Source organism: Cetorhinus maximus, chromosome 18, assembly GCF_964194155.1.
Source record: "Cetorhinus maximus chromosome 18, sCetMax3.hap1.1, whole genome shotgun sequence".
NCBI classification, from domain to species: domain Eukaryota; kingdom Metazoa; phylum Chordata; class Chondrichthyes; order Lamniformes; family Cetorhinidae; genus Cetorhinus; species Cetorhinus maximus.
Window position 1 is genome coordinate 51,237,050 of NC_135896.1, and position 23,941 is coordinate 51,260,990.

General features: G+C 41.2%; 1 protein-coding gene across 1 annotated transcript in view; it reads right to left on the reverse strand.

Annotated features, from left to right (window-relative positions):
- Positions 1 to 277: 277 nt before the first annotated feature.
- LOC144693170 (uncharacterized) overlaps positions 278 to 23,941 on the reverse strand; it is a 71,066-nt gene continuing 47,402 nt past the window's right edge. Inside the window, exons 7-12 of the mRNA XM_078562710.1 lie at positions 19,848 to 19,920; positions 18,266 to 18,377; positions 12,795 to 12,919; positions 6,105 to 6,180; positions 3,957 to 4,072; positions 278 to 482 (exon numbers count right to left, since the gene is read on the reverse strand). Coding sequence (XP_078418836.1) covers positions 354 to 482; positions 3,957 to 4,072; positions 6,105 to 6,180; positions 12,795 to 12,919; positions 18,266 to 18,377; positions 19,848 to 19,920 — 631 coding nt within the window. The 3' untranslated portion in view covers positions 278 to 353. The remainder of the gene's footprint in view (positions 483 to 3,956; positions 4,073 to 6,104; positions 6,181 to 12,794; positions 12,920 to 18,265; positions 18,378 to 19,847; positions 19,921 to 23,941) is intronic.

Here is a 23,941-nt window from a genome sequence, read left to right on the forward strand (position 1 = left end):
TGATTCTTTCTTTTAGGAGCACAGCTCTGATCAGCTTAGTGTTTACCAAGTCAATCATAAACTTGGCAGTGTTACTAACTGATCAGGGTTTTCTTGGTATAGGTGCATTCCAATGGATTTGGCAGTTCATTTGAATTATATGTTCATCAGTACCTGTGGTATCAGAGACCTCATCATTTAATTTTTGCTTCTTGAAAAATATCACATTTGTTATTACAAACTCGATTTGCTTCTTTAATCACCAAATAATGATGAATCATTGACTTGTATATTGTTTAGTGAGTTTAATCTTTTCCCTGGTTTTCAAAATATAGAACAGTAACTGATATCTCTGTAGCTATCTCACTGATCATTTACCAATAGCTCAAAATAGTTAAAATTCCTGGTGATTCAGGCGAAGCTGTGATGACCTTCGTCTCATTAACCCAGATCTTGTGGAGGAGGGATGGATTTCTGTGAACTATGTTGACTAGTTTCCCATTCTACAATAAGAAGTAAAAGCACAAAAATCAAGGATTTAAATATAGCATCAAATATTACCTTGCATGTATCATTATTAGGCTTGAATGTTTAGTAAAATTAACATTTAAGATGGCTAACACAACTCAATGATATACATGCCCAATTCACCAGCCAAATATATTAGTCAGGCTTTTAGGAATACATAAAGGGTAAAATCGGAACTAAACATGACTGGGAAAAGAATGTGATTAATGAGTCGGAAGACAATTGGATTCACTGAGAAACATGCTATAAATGTGAGAAACAAGCTGCTGTAATGATTTTTCAAAACATATGAGAAAAGGGGTTCATTCAAAGACTGGGGTTGTTCGCATGCTAATATCTACAGGGATCTAAAGACTAAATTGGGAGAGGGGATGGATGCATGCGAGAAAAAGATCCATTTGTGACTGATATAAAAAGTTCTTTAGACAAAGCATGAAATCTGTTTAGAATGGATAGAATAGAGGAGGCAAAAATCTTGGAACCATGTTATTAAACAGCTGGTTCAGAAACATATTGCAATGGGAAGTAAGTGCTTTGTAAGGTTTTTCTAAGTTAATAAACTAAAATGGAATGAAAGTCATCTGTAACTATTTTGTGAAATTGCTGAGGTTAATTCTGTACATTATAGTTAACTGAGCTATAACTTAGACACAGTTCTGACTTCAAACAAGCTCTAATATATCATTCAATTATATAAGACATAGCTTGCATGAGACATTGTGATAGTTAGATTATTTTTTTTTTAAAAGTACTGCAACATGAAGCTTACAAAACGGTGATTACAAAAAAGTAATTCACTGGATGTAAAGTACTTTGGAGTGTCTAAGAGTGCAATAAGGGATAATATAAATGCAAGTTCTTTCTTATTGTAATAAGATATTAAATCTTTGCACACGTATTTGCCTATACTTCTTGAGGGTGAGACTTCCGGTTGGAGGAAAGTGGTCAGGGATGGTAGGAGGGCAGGAGAGATTAAATGACAAAGGAACACAAAACAAAGGGAGTGGCAATGATAGTATTAAAGACTAAAGCAGGTGTTAATACTGAATATCACAATCACAGAATTGTTATGGTGCAGAAGGAGGCCATTCAGCCCATCATGTCTGCACCAGTTCTCCAAATGAACATTATGACTTAGTGCCATGCTCCTGCCTTATCCCTGTATCCTTGCACATTGTTTCTATTCAGACAATCATCTAATGCCCTCTTGAATGCCTCAATTGAACCTGCCTCCACCACACTTCCAGGCAGTGCATTTAAGACTCGAACAAACACTGTGTGAAAAACCTTTCTCTCGCATCACATTTGCTTAATTTGCAAATCACTTTAAATCTGTACCCTATTGTTCTCGGCCCTTTTACAAGTGGGATTGTTTCTCTCTATCTACTCCATCCAGCCACCTCATGATTTTGAACACCTCTATCAAACATTCTCTTAGCCTTCTCCTCTCCAAGGTGAACAATCCCAACCTCTCCAATTTATCTTCATAACTGAAGTTTCTCATCCCTGGAACCATTCTTGTAAACCTCTTCTGCACTCTCCAATGCATTCACATCCTTCCTATAGTGTGGCATACAGAACTGTACACAATACTCCAGCTGAGGTCTAACTAGTGTCTTACATAAGCTCAGCGTAATCTCCTTGCACTCTGCCCCTATTAATAAAGCCCAGGATACTGTATGCTTTATTAATTGCTCTCTCCACCTGTCCTGCCACCTTCAATAATCTATGCACATATATACCCAGGTCCCTCTGCTCCTGCAGCCCTTTAAGAATTGTGCCCCTTATTTTATATTGTCTCTCATGTTCCTCCTACCAAAATGCATCACTTCTCAGTTCTCCACATTGAACTTCATCTGCCACCTATCTGCCCACTTCAGCAAATTGTCTATGTCCTTTTGAAGTTCTACACTGTGCACCTCACGGTTTACAATGCTTCCAAGTTTCGTATCATCCACAAACTTTGAAACTGTCCCCCACACACCAAGATCTAGATCATTAGTATATATCAAGAAAAGCAAGGGTCTTAATACCGATCCCTGGGGAACTCCACTACAAAACTTCCTCCAGCCTGAAAAATATCCATTGACCATTACCCTCTGTTTCCTATCACTCAGCCAATTTTGTATCCATGTTGCTACTGTCCCTTTTATTCCATGAGCTATAATGTTTCTCACAAGTCTATTGTGTGGCACTGTATCAAAAGCCTTCTGAAAGTCCATGTACACATCAACAGCATTACCCTTATCAATCCTCTCTGTTACCTCTTCAAAAAACCCCAGCAAGTTAGTTAAACACAATTTCCCCTTTAGAAATCCACGCTGGCTCTTCCTAATCAACCCACATTTTTCCATGTGACTATTAATTCTATCCCAAATAATTGTTTCTAGAAACTTCCCCAGCACTGAAATTAAACTGACTGGTCTCTAATTGCTGGGCTTATCCTTACAACCTTTTTTGAACAAGGGTGTAATGTTTGCAATTCTCCATTACTCTGGCACCTCCCCTGAGTCTAGAGAAGACTGAAAGAATAAAAGTCAGGACTGTCTAAAATCGAAATAGCAGAATGTATTAATAGCAGGAAAAGGGTCAGCACTGTCTGAAAGCAAAAACATGAGAACAAGATACAGTTTGACACTTTGTGGGGGGTGGGAATCAAAATGGAGAACAGGGCTCATCGTCTTAAGTTGTTGGACTCAATTGTTGACCATCACATTTCTACCTCTCTACAGTTCTGAAGAAGCCATACTGGACTTAAAACTTTGTCTGTTTCTCTCTCCACAGATGCTGCCAGACCTGCTGAGTTTTTCCAAAATTTTCTGTTATTATTATTGGTTCTTCATTGCCGCCTTTGGGTCTCTTTGCACCACACAACACTCCCAGTTGCTGAAGACAGATGGGCAATCTGTTTTTAGTCCTCCATTAATTCTACTTTGAAAATGGCTGCTACAAAATGAGTGGTGTTAGCCCAAGATGATTCTCCTATTTCCTTTCCCTCGTTCTGTCAAGTGTTACAGATTTTTAAATTTGTCATCTCGCTCAGTGGCACAGCTAGAGTGGTAACTTATACATGTAAAATGTGAATCCACATGCTAACTCTGTGATACCCCCATTTGTAATTCATGTTTAATGTGCAATTTTTTTGGAATGTATAACAATGTAATAAATGGCAATCTTATTTCTGACTTTCTAATAGACAACTGGTAGAAGGTTTGTCATTAGTTTTGTTGTAGCTATTCTTGTATCATTTTTATATATTTGTGTCAGATTATCTTGATTAAAAAGGGTATTTTAAAATATATTGATTTGATTAGCTTTAATTCAGCCTTTTTAAAGAAAGTGAAAAAAGAGTCATTACCAAAAAGTAAAATTTGTGATTGTTGATCATGATCAATTAAAATGTGTATAGTTACATATGCAACATGGAATGCAACAAAACCTATATTTACCGCTACATCCCAGACTAAAATCTTCTTTCTGTCACCTCCACTGATGAGTCTATTTCCATCCAGATGTAGACACCTCACCACCCCAATGTGCTCTAACATGGTAAAGAGACATTTTCCTGTGGAAAATCATTAATATTTCTTAGAGTACTTCACTCCTTACAGCATTGATATAATATACTATTTATTATGAATTCCAAAAAACAATTTTGAGCAGTTGTACATTCATTCAAGTACCAAGTGTGCTACACACTTGAACATATGCCCAGCAAATGCTTTCTTTTTTGGTGGTGCGGAAGGGAGAAGATGGTGATGGAGGATTGTAGATTGTTTTTTACTGGCACGAACTCGATGAGTTGAATTGCTTCCTTAATCCACACTTAATATTATTTCACTTTTAATGGTTTTAATTTTTTCCATCACTTTTCTTGGTCTCTGTCACACAAATATTCATGGTGAAGACAGCAGGCACGTGACTCCTTGTACATGGAAAACAGCATTGCTTCCACCTCTAAACTCCAGGCTTTGCTTATATGGGAGGTCTTTGTTCAGCATCCTACTTTTGTCCAATATGGTATCCAAATTTAACATAACCCAAGACAATCTTTCCTCTTTATCTGACAGAGAAATGTCTGTACTTGGGAGTGGGAAGGTCCTATGCTATGTTTTCCACTTGGGGAAGTCTTAAAGCTATTTATAAGCTATAGAAACAAAACAAAGGTTTCTCCAATCCCCAAGCAGTAGTTGTACTGTTTTATCAAAGATGTCATAGTCACTAACTGACACAATGCAAAATCCTGGCATTAAAATGTATCCCTTCTGTGTGGCAGTCAATTATGAACTTATTTGCATCACATTTATGCGCAGGACATCTATATAGCAGCTCTGGAAAACCCATACACTAAATATAATCTTGCTGAGAATAAAAATATGGGAACTAAATCCCATTGGGCTTTGATCACAGCATATATGCTAGGACCTGCCTGCTAGAGACCTCTTGACACTGCCCAAATTTGTGGGATTGAAGAAGTCACGTAATTTACCTGTGCCACTGCACATCTCCCACATCTACCATAGGAGAGAAGCTTAAACTTTTAGCCTCGGGTTCTCTGGGGAAAAGGAATAAGACAGTTCTCCCATCAAGTCCCTTTATAAATGATACATTTTTCTAAATCTTTGGTGATTCATGCCTTGATTCTTAGGTGGGTCCTCCATTCAACATTCAGTCTGTCTCACCAGCATACAAGCTTGCAAATGCTCCATCAGACAAGGAAACTCCTGGCCTGAGAATCCCCAACCATAGCCCTTATAGTGGCAAAGGTTCTTCCCCTAACAAAGCCCATCAGAAAGTAGCAGAGAAGGGAGGGACCCTGTCTCTTAAGGCCCTGGTCTAACCATAGACCTTCTACCTGAGTTACCATACCAGCGTGCTGAAGGGACTGTAGATTTCCAGCCAAATACAGTTTGGTGGAAAGTTCTCCCTTGCATCCTCAGCACTCCCAAATAGCTTCTCTGTGTTATAGGTTCTCAATCATAAGAGAACTCAAATATTACAATATAGTTTGAAGCATAAAAAGTGTAAGTTTCACTCTGAAAGACATTGAATAAAATTATTTTTTTTTGGGACTCTTGGATTTTCTCATGGAAATCAGTGCAAAAAATGATACCAGATGGCACAGTGCTGGAAAACATTAATATTAGTGCCACAAATTGATAAGTTTCTACTTTTTTTGGCAGAGTTCCTGATCCAATCAGACACAATAAAGGGATGATTTGAAGCATATTACGTGAGGGACAAAAGAATAGGAAAATATAAGGGATAGAAAGAGGTTATTAGAATGGAAGGAAGCTTGTATGAAATTGAAACATGAGCATGAACCTGTTGGGTTAAATGCCCTCTTTTGTTGTCGGGTCTATGTAATTGTTTGACTTGCTTGGTATAGAGCGGAGGTGCTATAGTAGGAAGAAGGAATCCATTGATGATGTAGTCCATATCAATCAAGCAAAGTTTTCTAAAGTTCTTTAAAGAGTAACATGGATTCAGGCCTATAAAAAAGATAACTGATTGTATCGCCGATGGAGTTATTTGTGGCCTGAAAAAGGAAACAAGCTTCTAAAATAAATTCAAAATAAGTTGTCTGTTTTTCACACCTGTAAAGTCCCAGACTCGAATCGTGCTATCTGATGAACCAGAGCAGATTGTCTTCTCATTAAACATCAAACAGTACTGTAGAGAATACATTGAAGAATTACATTAAAAATTGTAAGACCAGCTAGGTATAAAATGTGGGTGATATTATTTTCTTTCAATAATATAAATAGAGAGACAGGAACATAAGAGGTCATAATATATCAAGTCAATGTAGAGACAGAGGAGTGAAAGGAAAGGGGAATATTTCAGGAAGAAACTTGGGGTAGGACTTTTGGGAGTAGGGATTGATTGAGAACAAGCTTTTAAAGAGACAAGAGGGGTGGAAAAAGGTATGGTGCTCGAAGGAGAAGGTGCTGGATGGGTAAGGGAGAAGAGTTAAAATTTGGTGATAAGTTTCTCACTGCCAGCATAACAGTTTGGGCAGGGCAGATGGTGAAAAGTAGGGAAGCTTCTGTAAAGGACAAGGTGTTGCCAATTGGACGTTAAGGTTTCGTCAATACCATGATGTCAATGCAGTTATCCACAAAAAGGTTGTGGTAGGTGGGGGCCTCATTTACCAGTGAGCCGAATTCTAGAGGGAAATGTGGACGGGGTGATTGATGATCAGCTGGCAGAGTCCAAAGAGGCTGTACTGGATGGAATCAGTAGACAGTATTGAAGTTGGTGAAATTAGCCCCCAGTCAGCATGCTGTACCTGAGTGGTCTTGGCAGAAATTCATATGGTTGTTATTTCAGAAAATTTTTATAGATCTTCCTCCCTTTCAGATCTTCACTAAAATAGGGCACCTGTTTAATATAGTCTAACTCAGACTTTGTGCATTTAGTTCAGTCCCTGCACTTGTTTTATTTCTGTTTATAAGTAACTTTTATGATTATGAGCTCTATGTTAGCATATAATTGCAGGGAGAGGACCATTAATTTTCTCCTGTAAAACAGCACATTAGATAATGAAGTGTTCTCCATAATTGTGAACCTTATTACAATGTAAAAAGCAAATTCTGTAGGGACAGTCATGTAACTTTTATAATGGTAGTGGAGGAATTTCCCCTGTTAATAAATGTTATGACATTGGATCAGGTATAGACCATTTAGCCCCTCGAGTCTGTTCCACCAATAAATGAAATCATGGCTGATCTGTGACCTATCTCCATATACATACCTTAATACCTTTGGCTAACAAAAATGAGTTAGGTAAGGTAAAATGAATTTTTGAAATACAACTTTTCCCCAGTTTGAAGTCTTGGCAGTTCAATGAAGAACTAGAGAAATAGGATAATGCGTATGCTGTATTATTCCTTCATACATGCATTCATTGACTAATTGGTACTGAAATAGGTGGAAAGACGATCTGAAGTGAAAGATGTCATGAAACTGCAGACAGTAGCAGCATGATGGGTAAAAATCAAACAGCAAAACAGCAAAGGTGACAACATTTAACAGACAACAATCTGTTCTGTTTCCTTCATTTTTATTGCTGGCAAGGCCAGCATTTATTCTCAATCCTAATTACCCTGGAGAAGGTGGTTATGAGCTACCTTCTTAAACTGCTGTAGTCCTCGTATTGTAGGTATACCTACAGTACTGAAAGGGAAGGGAGTACCAGGGTTTTGACCCACTGTTGGTGAAGGAACAACAAAATATTTCCAAGTCAGAATTGCCTGCTAATTGGAGGGGAAATTGCAGGTGGCGGTACTCCCATTTGCTTGCTGTCCCTGCTCTTCTAGATGGTAGGGGTTGCAAGTTTGGAAGGTGTTGTCAAAGGAGAATTGGTAAATTGCATCAGTGGATCTTGTAGATGGCACACACTGTTTCCACTGTGCACCAGTGGTGGAGGGAGTGAACGTTTGTGGATGGGATGCCAATCAAACAGGTTGGTTTGTCCTGGATGGCATTGAGATTCCTGAATGTCGTTGGAGCTGTACTCACACGCCAGAAATATTATGAAACCAGCTGCATTAGAATATCTGTCAGGGAGATTAGCACATGACGCAAAGCTAAAAATGACTAGTTTCTTGTTCTTTGGGCCACCTAAGGATAAGTCAGTTGCTGAAAAGACTTTCAGCTGCAGACCCTATTTTCACACACATCTCTGAACTCATCATTGACAAATTTTCCTCCATTATCAGACAGAAATTTTGCTGGCATCCCAAGTCCAGTCCCTATCCATCCTTCAATACTTTTACAAATTTCACACTTCTCACTAATCTCCCCTATTAGCCTCATATACTCTTCATCAACCACACCTGCATCCTTTAACAGGACTTTTAACCTTTAACCAGAAGGGTGTGCAAATCATCTATGTAACAGATACGGTCTATGTCTATTTATAGGGATTCAGGGGAATCACCAGATAATGCCCACCACTTGTATACAATTAATCACAATTAATATACAATTAACATTGTGTACTCCTGCAACTCAGGTAGTCCCTAGTAGGAGCATAAGTAGGGGTTAAAGGTTCACATTTCACACATTGGACAGAATGGTAGCTCAGCATGTACACATACTAGAGATTTTGATTAAAATTATTGTTTCAATAAAGTTGTTACATGTGCAAATCGACACTGTTTTCTTGCCAAATTTGGAATGGCCTTCATCACGTGGTATGAAAAGAAGCTATGTGAGTTAAAGCTCATGAGGAAATGTCTGTAGATAATTGAGGGACGAGGAAAGATGTCAACAGAAAAGTGACCAATGTGAACATTAAAACATAGTTTACTCCCTTGCAGCCATGAACAGATTATTCTTTGTTCTCTCTTCTAGCTGTTGCTGCTCTTGTGAATGATCCTTATGCTGCTCCTGATGCATTGGGCCTCCATGATAAGGCCTCTTTGTAATGCTTCTTGCCCAGCAGGAAAAGCATAAGATTGCAGTTAGAGACAATCCAGAAGGAACCAGGATTCTAGCGACTGTAGCTGGGCTTTATTGCTAGGCGCCCACAGAAAGATCCAGGCATCTAAAGTGCTTCTTTAACATGCCAATAATACATTCTATGATTAATTTAATAGTTACATGGACTCTTTGCACTGATGCTTAGCTCATATCCTGGGAAACTGTGTTGTCAATCACAGCTGCCTTGTTCCCTCAGGAGGCACTCAAGACTCCCGTCTAGAACAGAATAGTGCTGAGGCACTGAGTTGCATTAAAATGATTGCATCATGGCAGTTGTCAGGAAAGCAATGATTTACTTCTATGATGTAGCATTGCTGGTTCTAACCAAACTGGACATTGAGAGAATGAAATCCTTTCTTGTTGATGGGATTGAACAAGGAAGCACGAGTGACCACATAGATAAAATCCTGGGACCATGGGAAAATTGCCACTTTCTAAAATTGCAGTCTCCTGCCATGACACTTCTGGTTGTCCAGAGGAAAGTGGATGAAATGGCTTTCTCTAGCAAAAATCGCACCCGTTGCTTATTTTACACATCAGTACATAGCTGATATGGAGGTCTTATGGTGCAGTGGTCGCGACCCTACAGCTAGGCCAGAAACTCTGGGGTCAAGTCCCACTTCAAGACTTGATGGCCATGAGCGGTGCATTCATAATGTGGCCAAACAGATTGATTATGAGCCTATAAATCCTTCCAAGATGCCTGATGGCAGGTGGTAAAATTGGAGTTTCCTGGTCAGCCATACTGCAGGAGGCGATGGCAAACCACTGCAGTACTTTGCCAAGCCAATCTTGGACTAATCCAATGGAGGTCCATGGTCGTCATTGCCCTCTTAGGACACAGTGTGCAGAAGAGGAGGGGAACATGGCTGATTGGATAATGTTAGTGATGTCCCAAGTGGCAGCCAGAATTTTTTTAATTAATTCATTCACGGGATGTGGGGGTTGCTGGCGAGGCCAGCATTTATTGCCCATCCCTAATTGCCCTTGAGAAGGTGGTAGTGAGATGCCTTCTTGAACTGCTGCACTCCCTGTGGTACACCCACAAGGCTTTTGGTGGTGGTGGTGGTGGTGGGAGGGGGAGTTCCAGAATTTTGACCCAGCGACAGTGAAGAAACGGTGATATATTTCCAGTCAGGATGGTGAGTGGCTTGGAGGGGAAATTCCTGGTGGTGGAGTTCCCATGTATCTGCTGCCCTTGTCCTTCTAGATGGTAGTGGTTATGGGTTTAGAAGGTGCTGCCTAAGGGACCTTAGAACCTAAGGACAGGACTCTGGGGAGTCAGGAAGTGTTGCTCGCTACAGGATTCCCAGTCTCTGGCCTGCTCTTGTAGCCATAGTATTTATATGGCTAGTCCAGTTCAGTTCCTGGTCAATGGTAACCACCAAGATGTTGACAGTGGGAGATTCAGTGATGGTAATGCCATTGAATGTCAAGAGTCGACGATTAGATTCTTTCTTGTTGAAGATAGTTATTACCTGACACTTGTGTGGCGTGAATGTTACTTGCCACTTGTCAACCTAAGCCTGGATATTGTCCAGGTCTTGCTGCATTTGGATATGGACTGCTTTAGTATCTGAGGAGTCACGAATGGTTCTGAACATTGTGCAATCATCAGCGAACATTCCCACTTCTGACCTTATAATGGAAGGAAAGTAATTGATGAAGCAGCTGAAGATGGTTGGGCCTAGGACACTACCCTGAGGGACACGCAGTGATGTCCTGGAACTGAGATAATTGACCTCCAGCAACCGCAACCATCTTCCTTTGTACTAGGCATGACTCCAACCAGCAGAGAGTTTTCCCCCTGATTCCCATTGACTCCAGTTTTGCCAGGGCTCCTTGATGCCACACTTGGTCAAATGCTGTCTTGATGTCAAGGGCAGTCACTCTCACTTCGCCTCTGGAGTTCAGCTCTTTGGTCCCTGTTTGAACCAAGGTTGTATTGAGATCAGAAGCTGAGTGACCATGGCGGAACCCAAACTGGGCATCCGTAAGCAGATTATTGCTAAGCAAGTGCCACTTGATAGCACTGCTGATGACCCCCTCCATCACTTTACTGATGGAGAGTAGACTGGTGGGGTGGTAATTGGCCGGGTTGGATTTGTCCTGCTTTTTGTGTACAGGACATACGTGGGCAATTTTCCACATTGTTGGGTAGATGTGTGTTTTAGCTGTACTGGAACAACTTGGCTAGGGGCACAGCAAGTTCTGGAGCACAAGTCTTTAATATTATTGCCAGAATATTGTCAGAGCCTTTGCACTATCCAGTGCCTTCAGCCATTTCTTGATATCATGTGGAGTGAATCGAATTGGCTGAAGCTGGCATCTGTGATACTGGGGACCTCTGGAGGGGACAAAGATGGATCATTCACTCCGCACGTCTAGCTGAAGATTGTTGCGAATGTTTCAACCTATCTTTTGCATTGATGTGCTAGGCTCCCTCATCATTAAGGATGGGGATATTTGTGGAGTCTCCTCCTCCAGTGAATTGTTTAACTGTCCACTATCATTCATGACTGGATGTGGCAGGGCTGAAAAGCTTAGATCTGATCCATTGGTTGTGGAATCACTTAGCCCTGTCTATACCCTCAATGTCTCTCTCTCTCCACCCCCCCCCCCCCACCCACCTTAAACCAATTTATATTTCTCCCTTCTTCTAACTATGCTTCAGTTCTGCCGAAGGGCCATGAAGGCTCGAAACGTTAACTGATTTCTTCTCTGCCGATGCTGCCAGACCTGCTGAGTTTTTCCAGGTAATTCTGTTTTTGTTCTGTCTATAACTTGCTGTATATGCTGTTTGGCATGCAAGTAGACCTGTGTTGAAGTTTCACCAGGTTGACACCTCATTTTTAGGTATTCCTGATGCTGCTCCTGGCATGCCCTCCTGCACTCTTCATTGAAACATTGTTGATCCCCTGGCTTGGTGGTAATGGTAGAGTGCCAGGCCATGAGGTTACAGATTGTGGTTGAGTACAATTCCGCAGCTGCTAATAGCCCACAGAGCCTCATGGTTGTCCAGTCTTGAGTTGCTAGACCTGTTTGAAATCTATCCCATTTTGCACAGTGGTAGTGCCACACAACACGAAAGAGGGTATCCCCAATGTGAACTTGGGACTTTGTCTCCACAAGGACTTTGCGGTGATCACTCCTCCCGATATTGTCATGGACAGATGCATCCATGGCAGGCAGGTGAGGATGAGGTCAAGTATGTTTTTCCATCTTGTTGGTTCCCTCACCAACTGCCGCAGACCCAGTCTAGCAGCTATGTCCTTTAGGACTCGGCCAGCTCGGTCTGTGGTGGTGCTACCAAGCCATTCTTGGTGATGGACATTGAGGTCTGCCACCCAGAATACATTCCCTAAAGAGATTCCCTAACTAATAATGTGTTCAAATGTTCATACCTTTGGTCTTTAGTGCACAAATGCCTTATACAATTAAAGCTCTAAAATAAAACAGGTTGGTTCTGAGAACCCTTGATGAGGTGGAGAGTAAAACTTAGATAGGTCTATAACACACTTTTGCCCAGAGTTGTAATTCACTGTTAAAATGTCAGTTCTTAATCTGATGGTGATATGCATTTTTCACAACCAGCAGTTGATACACAGCAGTATGCCTAAATTAAACTTCATACAACTGACAGCACATCAACTTGTGCACTGCTAACTCTTCAACTGGTGCTCTGTCTGTAACAATTTGTTTTCTGGTTACATTATCCTTTACTGTCTTTAAATCTGGAAAGATATGTTCTTCTCATATTTGCTTTCTGTCTCTGTCACCTTGTGCAAACTACTTACCACGTCCCCTGTGTGTCCTTGACACTTACACAGCAATTTTCCACTGTCTGTTAACCAGATAAGCACTAAGCAATCCCCTCCTCCACTCACAACGTATCGACAGTCAAACTGACAGCAGTTCACCACTGTGGAGAGGAAAATGCACCCAAGACTATAAACAGATACACTCTCAGTAAAAATTATTTTAAAACATTACATACTTTATCTTTGAATTTTAAAAAATTTTAATATTCAAGCTTCTACTTTAGAAAAATATCGTGATTGAGATCATCAGTGGACTGAACTATACAAACAATTTACACTCAGGGCAGAATCTTGTGGAGGTGACGGGGATCTCAGCTGCTGGCTGGACAGCTGGTGAGACCACCGCATCCCCTCTTTTTGGGAAGGCCCACCGCATCACTCAAGCATGTAACATGCCATGTTGGGCCTTCCCCCAGTATCAAGGGCCCCAGGGGCATAACTGATTACCTGAGCTAGATAAAATGTGGCTATGTCTCAAAATAAGTTGGCCTGTTTTCTGTAAGTTTGCTTTTTAAGTCCATGACAAAAGCAAAAAACTAATACTATAATAAGTTCAAAAACATAAATTGGCACCGTGAAACACATAACATTGCCATTTTTAAACCAAGAGTTGAGGGGGAAAAAAAAATCACTTCACAAAGTGGTGAAAATTATAAGGTCTTTTGTCCTCAATTTAGGCCTGAGAAAAGCAGCATCTAAATGGAAATCTCTGCTCCATCACAGAGACACATCTGTGACAAAATATGTTTTCAGCATTGTTTTACATCAGCAAATGGAAGTATGGTGACACTGTTATATTGTTTAAAGTGGGATTATCAGTGTACACATCCCATATGCTGCCACAAACCACCTGGATTTGTATATCAAATGCATTACTGATGTATACAGCATATATTACTAAGAAACAATATTTTATAAATGTGTATAAAACATATTGCTAGAACAATTGTGACAAAAAATTCAATATTTATTTTGGCAAATTCATAAAATCAGCATACTACAGCACACATAGGCATACAGTTATAAACTATAGGCAGCACTTTCAATTGATGGACCCTGCCAAAATGGCAGGGCCTTCACTGGGTTGGGAACATGTTCGTAGTTTCAGCAGGCTTTGCCAAGGCTCATTCACTAAGCCACAATATTAGCATTCTGCCTCTGTGTTTCCCAGCCAATCATAGAGGGATAACATATCAATTCAGGAAGGATTTCTGATTAAAGGGTCCCCAGAATGAGTCAGAATGGCTGAACTGGTCAAGGATTCCTGAGGCTGCAGCAATCACAAGAAAGGAGGAGAGGACGAGAGCGCAAAGGTTGTCCCCCACTATGTGCTTGGCCACACCACCCCCCAGGTCTCTCACCCCTATCTGGTGGTCCTCCTGCGCAATCTAAAGAACTGAAGTGAAGTGATTTTTCCCAAGGGTGGGAGGAAGAGGCAAGCCTCTTCAAATTAGCAGACATGCATGAAAGAGTCCAAGGAAGTCAGCAGCAGGAGTGTGGTCCCTCCAAAGCAGTGCACAAGGAGGATCAAGATCCTCTGGAATAAGGGGAAAGGTGAATGGCATAGCAATTTCAGGTGCCAAGCCCTACATTTTTGACTTTCCCGGCATTGTACTGAACAGTACTCCTCCGAATCATACACCGTGCAGCTCCACTCATTCCTCTCTCTCCAGGCAGCTTCTCACATACCCATCCAGACAGCCAACACTCACAATCACTCTCTTCCTATTGCCCTTTCTCACACATGCTTCATAGTCACCCTCTGGAAGGAGGTCTTGTTTCACTTTGCAGGTGTTAGCAATGACTTGCCCTAAAAGCCTGAGCCTCCTGAGGCACTGGTGCTCACACATAGAGAGAGCTGACTCTCTACCTGTAGACCTTTTGTTGGGGGTTTTGTCTCCTTGGAGCTGGATCTCCATGTCCATCCTCTGAGCCCCGTGAAGCAGCATGTGACTGAGGAGATGGCAGGTGGTTCTGCTGCTGGTGTTCCTCCTACTGCTGTTGGCATTGGTGTTGCTGCTCCTCTTGTTCTCCATCAGGAAGCAAGGCAGCTGCATAAGTTTCTCCCATGCCGTGGTGATGGCTGACAGTAGGAAACTGCAGCTGAAGGTGAGTGAAGTGCAAGACAGATGAACTGACTTCCAAGAAGTTGTCAATCACCTGTCAAGCAGGAAAAGCACACTCTGAGAAGAAGTGCCATGAGCACCATCCTCTCACCAGTGCACTGCTGGAACTCTTCATTTTTCAAGGGTTCCCAGTATGTCAGTTTCACTGATGAAGCACTCCACACTGTGCATTCGTCTGGTGACCCTGGCAAATTGATGACAACTTGGGAAATAGGACCGCTGGCTGTTAAAGTCAGAATGTTTGGTTAAAACAGCAGTTAATGACTTACTTGAATATTTTAATTACTTATCTGATAGCCCCAAGGAGAATTCCCATTCACCTGCAAACGCACCTTGGTGACACCCAGAAGCGAACAAGATAATGTCGGCATCCTAACTTGACATCACTTTTAGGGGATGTAATTGCCTGCACGTACCCCAACCCTTGACTGCTAAAATTTCCCCAAAGTTGATGTTAATGGGAAAGAGAAATGGAGGTAAAGAGAAAATCAAATGGAAAATGGGAACATACGAACACACGAATTAGGAGGATTAGGCAATTTGGCCCCGCGAGCCTGCTCGGCCATTCAATAAGATCATGGCCTCAACTCCACCTTCTGTCCATCCCTGATAACCTCTGACTCCCTTGTTAGTCAAGAATCTATCTACCTCTGCCTTAAAAATATTTTTTGACCCTGCCTCCATCGCTCTCTGGGGAAGAATTCCGAAGATTCATGACCCTCCGAGAGAAAAAATTTCTTCACATCTTCGTCTTAAATGAAAGACCCCTTATTTCTAAACTGTGTCCCCTAGTTCTAGTCTCTCCCATAAGGGGTAACATCCTTTCAGCATCCATCTGTCAAGTTCCCTCAGGATCATATATGTTTCAATAAGACTATCTCTCAATCTTCCAAACTCTAATGGATACAGATCCAGCCTGTCCAACTTTTCCTCGTAAGATAACCCAGGTATCAATCGATTGAACCTTCTCTGAACTGCTTCTAATGCATTTATATCCTTTCTTAAATAAGGAGACCAAAACTGCACACAGTACCCTAGATGTGGTCCCACCAATGTTCTGTACAACTGTAGAAAAACATCCCTACTTTTATATTCCATTCTCCTTGCAATAAACAACATCATTCCATTTACTTTACTAATCACTTGCTGTACCTGCATACTAACTTTTCCTGATTCATGTACTGGGGCACCCAGATCCCTCTGTACCTCAAAAGTTTTGCAAGCTCTCTCCATTTAAATAATAGACTGCTTTTCTATTCTTCCTGCCCAAGTGGACAGGTTCACATTTTCCCACATTATAATCCAACTGCCAAAATTGTGCCCACTCACTTAATCTATCTATGTCCCATTGCAGTCTCCTTATGTCCTATTCATAACTTACTTTCCTACCTCTCTTTGTGTCATCAGCAAATTTAGCAGCCATACATTCAGTCCCTTCATCCAAGTCATTGATGTGGATTGTAAATAGTTGAGACTGATTCCTGTGGCACTCCACTCGTAACATCTTGCCAACTGGAAAAAGACCCCTTTATCCCTACTTTCTGCTTCCTGTTAGCTAATCAATCCTCTATCCATGCTAATATGTTATCCCCTACACCATGAGCTTTCATTTTGCATCTTAACCTTTGATGTGGCACTTGTCAAAAATGCCTTCTGAAAATCTAAGTATACTACATCCACAGTTTCCCTTTTATCCATGCTGCTTGTTACTTCCTCAAAGAATACCAGCAAATTAGTCAAACATGATTCCCCTTCACAAGATCATGTTGACTTTGCTTGATTGCATTGAGATTTTCTAAGTGCCTCGCTATAACCTCCTTAATAGATTCAAGCAATTTCCCTATGACAGATGTTAAGTTAACTGGCCTGTTTTCTCTCTCCTTCCTTTCTTGCGTAGAGGATTCACATTCGCTATTTTCCAAGCTTTCCAGAATCTAAAGAATTTTGGAAAATTAAAACCAATGCATCTACTATCTCAGTGACCACTTTATTTTAAACCCTAGGATGAAGTTCATTAGGACCTGGGGGCTTCTTTTAGTTCAAATACTTTTCTCAGTACCCTTTCCCTGGTGATTGTAATTGTTTTGCGTTCCTCCCTCCCTTTCACCTCCTGATACACAAATATTTCTGGGATGTTATTTGTATGTTCTATGGTGAAGACAGATGAAAAATATTTGTTCAATGCATCTTTATTTTCCTTTTTTTCCAGGCTCACTCTCTAGAGGACCAACTCTTGCTTTACTTACACTTTTCCTTTTTAATATATCCAATAAATAAGCAATATCCTGTCAGATGCAATATAATGATCAATATAATTCAGAAATTCAGAAAGTGATCATTGTTTTTCCAGAATAACTTCAACAAACGACTGTAGTAATCTCCAGCAAAAATGCATAGACAGATGAAAACGGATATTGATGCATTTTGGGGGAGTTTCTAATGGTCTCCTGCCAAATTTGCAAAAAGAGATCTGTGATAGTACTGTAGGATTTCAGAACCAAAATTCTCACATTCTGGGGTTAAGTTTCCCCTGTTCTGTGTCCGATGAACACTTAATTCATAAACGCAAAGCTGAGAAAAAAGGGGTATAGACGTATTACTTCAGATCTCCACCTGGAGTAATTTTGCATTGCTCTTTTACTTGCAAGATTTCCCTTCAGGGTAGGCTTGTGCTTGCACCTAAAACAGGCACAAACAATTAATCATTCTTTGTCTTGACCTTCTCTGCAGAAGCTTAAGCAGACTATAGGATCTTAGAGGTTAGGCAGGACTTGAAGGCACAAAAAGGTAAATGGCCTTTTCTGTTTGCAAATGCAACAAGAAGTTGACAAGACTGAAGGCCTTTTGGCTACCCCTTTTGGATAGTGGCTAGAAGGACCCACAGCCAATGACCATTACCACTGATGCAAATCTCTCAAGCAGGTTACGAAGAAGAGTCATACTGGCCTTGAGATGTTAACTCTATTTCTCTCTCCACAGATGCTGCCAAACCTGCTGAGTTTTTCCAGCATTTCTGTTTTTATTTCCAATCTCCAGCATCCACAGTATTTTGCTGTTATCTCAGGTAAGAGCTGCATTTTCTCCCTCATTCCCCGGTGCAGGCACTGGCCAAGGGACAGACTTGCACCAGGGAAATGCGAGGCCTCAGGTAATGATTTGAACCTAGAAATATAGCAGGTTCAGACTAGGTCATTTAGAATGTACATTGGGTTCAGAGGGAAGAAAATAGGCCTCAGATGTATAATTAAAAGTTAATCTCGAAAATAGACATTGAAATCTTATACATACATTTTCTCCTTGTATTTATTTCAGGGTAATTACCTTCTGTATGACCTTTTAGTACAACTGTACATTCTCCTCTTTGTATATTCCACATTCTTACTGTGTGGTCCCAGGATGTGCTAGCGACTAGATGCTCTTTCATAGCTAAGTACTGTTTAGTAAGCAAATGGTTAGTATCATCTTAAGTATATATAAACAATCTTATCACATTTAAACATATTGCAACATGTACAGTCATTTAAAATTATTACAAATATCATGCAGAGCGTTAGTTTGATTTTAAATATATAGATCATTTAAAATAAAATCAGTTAGTGTGACTATATAATAAACATTAAGAGATCTCCACAACAATGCACTTGTTTTGAAATATTTTCTAATTGCAAACAGTAGAAATAATCATCAACATTAGCAATATTTTAAAAACCCAAAAGTTACAAAGATTTATTATTAACTTGAATACACGTTTACTTATTTTGTGAATAATGTTGTTCAAATAATCAGTGATGAAGACAACACTTGGATAACTGGCTTGGAAGAATTGCTTAATGAATATTCACAAGGGTTGATTCAATGAGGAACATTTACAGACTGCATGAGTGTTCCAGCGAACTGGGCACCTAATTCATGAGGCATTAACTTCAGAAAAAGATGATCTTTCAAAACTTGAGACCTCAGAGTGTCACTTTTACACTGATTAGTTTAGCAATTTTAGTATTTAAATTGGTCCCACACTAAGATCAGCAATTTTTTCATCTGTTCACTCTTTCAACACTGTTCATTTGTATAAAATAGATGTAGCTCAGATTTCCTACTCTGGCTTTTATATGTCTGATCATTCAAACTGTCATTGAGGAGGGCAGTTCTATCCATGAACAGTTGCTGATCATGCATAGCTTCTTTTAAATGCAGTTTAAACAACTAAATGATGTTTAAATGTCACACAAGATTCTTTGCCCCTCATGGAAAACAAGCAGGGAGCAGATTATAATCAGCTAATCTTGCAGAACATGGTGAGATCATCTCCCCTCTTTACTTGTGAAGGGTCTCAGGAGTGCAGCAATCTTGGTTCCATAGTTTAAATGACATGATCACTACTTAGGCTAGATTAATAATTATGACTGAGGGACTCCAATCTTAATGCCAGTGTTAGTCCACACATTTTAGTGGGTTTACAGTTCCACCAACTATGAGGCTTTCAAACTCTTCCAAACCCCACGGATGTGATGGCTTAAAGAGAAAGATTTTAAAATGACATAATAGTTTGGACTTTTTTGATTTATGAAAGAGAGTCATGGTTACACACACTATTTAGAGAATCTTTAACAGAAAGATTGCCAATTTTTCCTCCTATATCCAAAGACTGTAGGGGTAATTTTCTAAATTTATGTGGCCATTGGAAAGCCTTGCCTCCTGCAATGCACAATGGAAATTCAGATATATGTAGAAGGTGCCCCAAGCTAGAAATTTAACCTAATTTTCCTCAGTGAAAATAACACAGTATTTGAAAGAAAAGCTGATATACAAAGCACTGAGACCTTTTTGTTAAATAATCACTGAATTTCATAAATTGAACACAAAGATGAGCAGTAGATTTTAACTACATAGTTAATAACATTACCTGGATCTCATCTTCATGACCTCGTAGAATTTTCCGACACCGGCCGTCCTGAATTGACCAAACTCGAAGAGTTCTGATTTACAAGAGCAAATGAGATAAACTAGCATTGATTTACAGAAAAGGCATACATTAATAAAAATTTATGAATATCAGACAAATATTTATTGCCAAAGTTGTCACGATAAATTTCCTTTAAATTCAAACTAATCTTTTTTTCTTACAGTAATATACTTTTGCACAAATTTCAATTGTAGAATATCTTTTTTATGACCATTGTATGATGATCAATAAGGTGTTACCCCCAATAGCTCAGCTAGTAAAAGCAGTGAGTAGCCACAAGGTTTGATCTCTGATGTGTGCTGAATGGACCACCTGGCATTGACCCAGGCACCAGAAATGACAATGGCAAACTCAGCCTTGTGGACCCTGCAAAGTCCTCCTTACAAACACCTGGGAGCTACTGCCAAAATTGGGAGAGCTGTCTCACAGACTAGTCAAGTAACAGCCTGACATTGTCATCCTCATGGAATCATGTCTTACAGATAATGTCCAAGACACCATCATCACCATCCCTGGGGGTGTCCTGTCCCACCGGCAGGACAGACCGAGCAGTGGTGGGTGGCACTGTGGTATACAGACGGGAGGGAGTTGCCCCGGGAGTCCTCAACATTGACTGCGGACCCCATAAAGTCTCATGGCATCAGTCAAACATGGGCAAAGAAACCGCCTGCTGATTGCCATGTACCACCCTCCCTCAGTGATGAATCAGTGCTCATCCATGTTGAACACCACTTAGAGGAAGCACTGAGGGTGGCAAGGGCGCAGAATGTGCTCTGGGTGGGGGACTTCAATGTCCATCACCAAGAATGGCTTGGTAGTACCACTACTGACCGAGTTGGCTGGATATTAGCTAAAGGACATAGCTGCTAGACTGGGTCTGCAGCAGGTGGTGAGGGAACCAACAAAAGAGAAAACCATACTTGACCTCATCCTCACTAACCTGTCTGCTGCAGATGCATCAGTCCATGACAGTATCAGTAGGAGTGACCACTGCACAGCTGTTGTGGCGAAGAAGTCCCGCCTTCACATTGTGGATGCCCTTCATCGTGTTGTGTGGCAGTACCACCATGCTAAATGGGATAGATTTCGAACAGATCTAACAACTCAAGACTGGGCAACCATGAGGCGCTGTGGTCCATCAGCAGCGGAAGAATTGTACTCGAACACAATCTGTAACCTCATGGCCCAGCATATCCCCCACTCCACCAATACCATCAAGCCAAAGGATCAATCCTGGCTCAGTGACGAATACAGGAGGGCATGCCAGGAGCAGCACCACGCATACTTAAAAATGAGGTATCAACCTGATGAAGCTATAACACAGGACTACTTGCATGCCAAACAGCATAAGCAGGAAGAGATAGACAGAGCTAAGCAATCCCACAACCAACAGATCAGATCTAAGCTCTGCAGTCCTGCCACATCCAGTCTTGAATGGTGGTGGAAAATTAAACAACTCACTAGAGGAGAAGGCTCTACAAATATCCCCATCCTCGATGATGGGGGAGCCCAGCACATCAGTGTGAAAGATAAGACTGAAGCATTTGCTACAATCTTCAACAGGAAGTGCCGAGTGAATGATCCATCTAGGCCTCCTCCGGAGGTCCCCAGCATCACAGATGCCTGCCTTCTGCCTATTCTATTCACTCCACGTGATATCAAAAAATGGCTGAAGGCACTGGATAGTGCAAAGGCTATGGGCCCTGACAATATTCCAGCAATAGTACTGAAGACTTGTGTCCCCCCTACCCAGAACTTGGCGCGCCCCTAGTCAAGTTGTTCCAGTACAACTACAACACTGGCATCTACCCAGCTATGTGAAAAATTTTGTACAGGTATGTCCTGTACACAAAAAGCAGGACATATCCAACACAGCCAATTACCACCCCATCAGCCTACTCTCCATGATCAGTAATGGAAGGGGTCATCAACAGTTCTATCAAGCAGCTCTTGCTTAGCAATAACCTGCTCACTGATGCCCAGTTTGGGTTCCGCCAGAGCCACTCAACTCCTGACTTCACTACAGCCTTGGTTCAGCCATGGACAAAAGAACTGAACTCCAGAGGTGAGGTGAGAGTGACTGCCGTTGACATCAAGGCAGCATTTGACCGAGTGTGGCATCACGGAGCCCTAGACTGGAGTCAATGGGAATTAGGGGGAAAACTCTCTGCTAGTTGGAGTCATACCTAGCACAAAGGGAGATGGTTGTTAGACATCAGTCATCTCAGCTCCAGGATATCACTGCAAGAGTTCCTCAGGATAGTGTCCTAGGCCCAACCATCTTCAGTTGCTTCATCAATGACATTCCTCCCATCATAAGGTCAGAAGTGGAGATGTTCGCTAATGATTGCACAATGTTCAGCCCCATTCATGACTCCTCAGATACTGAAGCCATTCATATCCAAATGCAGCAAGACCTGGACAATATTCAGGCTTGGGCTGACAAGTGGCAAGTAACATTCGCGCCACACAAGTGCCAGGCAATGACCATCTCCAACAACAGAGAAATTAACCATCGCCCCTTGACGTTCAATGGCATTACCATCACTGAATCCCGCACTATCAATATCCTGGGGGTTACCATTGACCAGAAACTGAACTGGACTAGCCAGATAAATACTGTGGCTACAAGAGCAGGTCAGAGGCTAGAAGTTGTGCGATGGGTAACTCACCTCTTGACTCCCCAAAGCCAGTTCACCATCTACAAGGTACAAGTCAGGAGTGTGATGGAATACTCTCCACTTGCCTGGATGAGTTCAGCTCCCACAACACTCAAGAAGCTCAATACTATCCAGGACAAAGCTGCCTGCTTGATTGGCACCACATCCACAAACATTCACTCCCTCCACCACTGACGCACAATAGCAGCAGTGTGTAGCATCTGCAAAATGCACTGCAGGAATTCACCAAGGCTCCTTAGACAGCATCTTCCAAACCCATGACCACTGCCATCTAGAAGGACAAAGGCAGCAGATAGATGGGAACACCACTATTTGGAAGTTCCCCTCCAAGTCACTCACTATCCTGACTTGAAAATATATCACCATTCCTCGCTGTCACTGGGTCAAAATCCTGGAACTCCCTCCCTAACAGCACTATGGATGTACCTACACCACATGGATTGCACTGGTTCAAGAAGGCAGCTCACCACCACCTTCTCAAAGGTTGCTAGGGATGGGCAATAAGTGCTTTCCCAGCCATCCTGTGAATGAATGAAAAAAAGAATTAACTGTCTAAGGTAGAGTGCCATATTGGTTTCAGTTCCCCTGGACTAAAAACGGGAGAATTAGCCAGAATACCTGCTCTTGATAACTGTATAATGATGTTGTTTACGTGTGTGTACACACATAAAATTTTACATATGTGTATGTGGACAAGATCAAGATCAGCTGTGGTGTTTCCTTCAGTTGGATAAGTTAGCAACATTGCATGGCTGAAAGATGGAAGAAATTGTAAAGGGATGAAGAAGGCAGATAGTTTACCACAAAATATAAAAATAAACTGTATATTACAGGGTGGCAAGATGAAACATAACTGCCACTGACCTCGTAGAAAGCTGCCCTCCAAGATCAAGCGATCTCTGTGGTGGTTTTATTTTCCCCTTTTCTGAAGGCATTTAAATCTGACACCAATTCAAGGGTATGTCTTGATGTGCCACTGCAGTGATGTCAACAAGCATCTAAGGGGGCAATATGTTTAGGTATTGACACATGGCAAACCAGGAAGTTAAAACCACTGAATCTTTTCATTTTTAATTTAATTTTTCAGATGTCAAAATATATGACAATGATTGGTGGAAGGCAGAAGTTAAAGTAAATATAAACAAACTGTTTTTAAAATATGTGGATTTTTAAACTATTATAGCAAACTTCGACATTCCACTAATAAAAAAAATTAGCTCTTCTTTTTATTTATTTGTTCACAGGATGTGGGTGTCGCTGGCTAGGCCAGCATTTAATACCCATCCTTAATCGCCATTGAGAAGATACAGGTGAGCCACCTTCTTGATCTGCTGCAGTCCATGGGGTATAGGT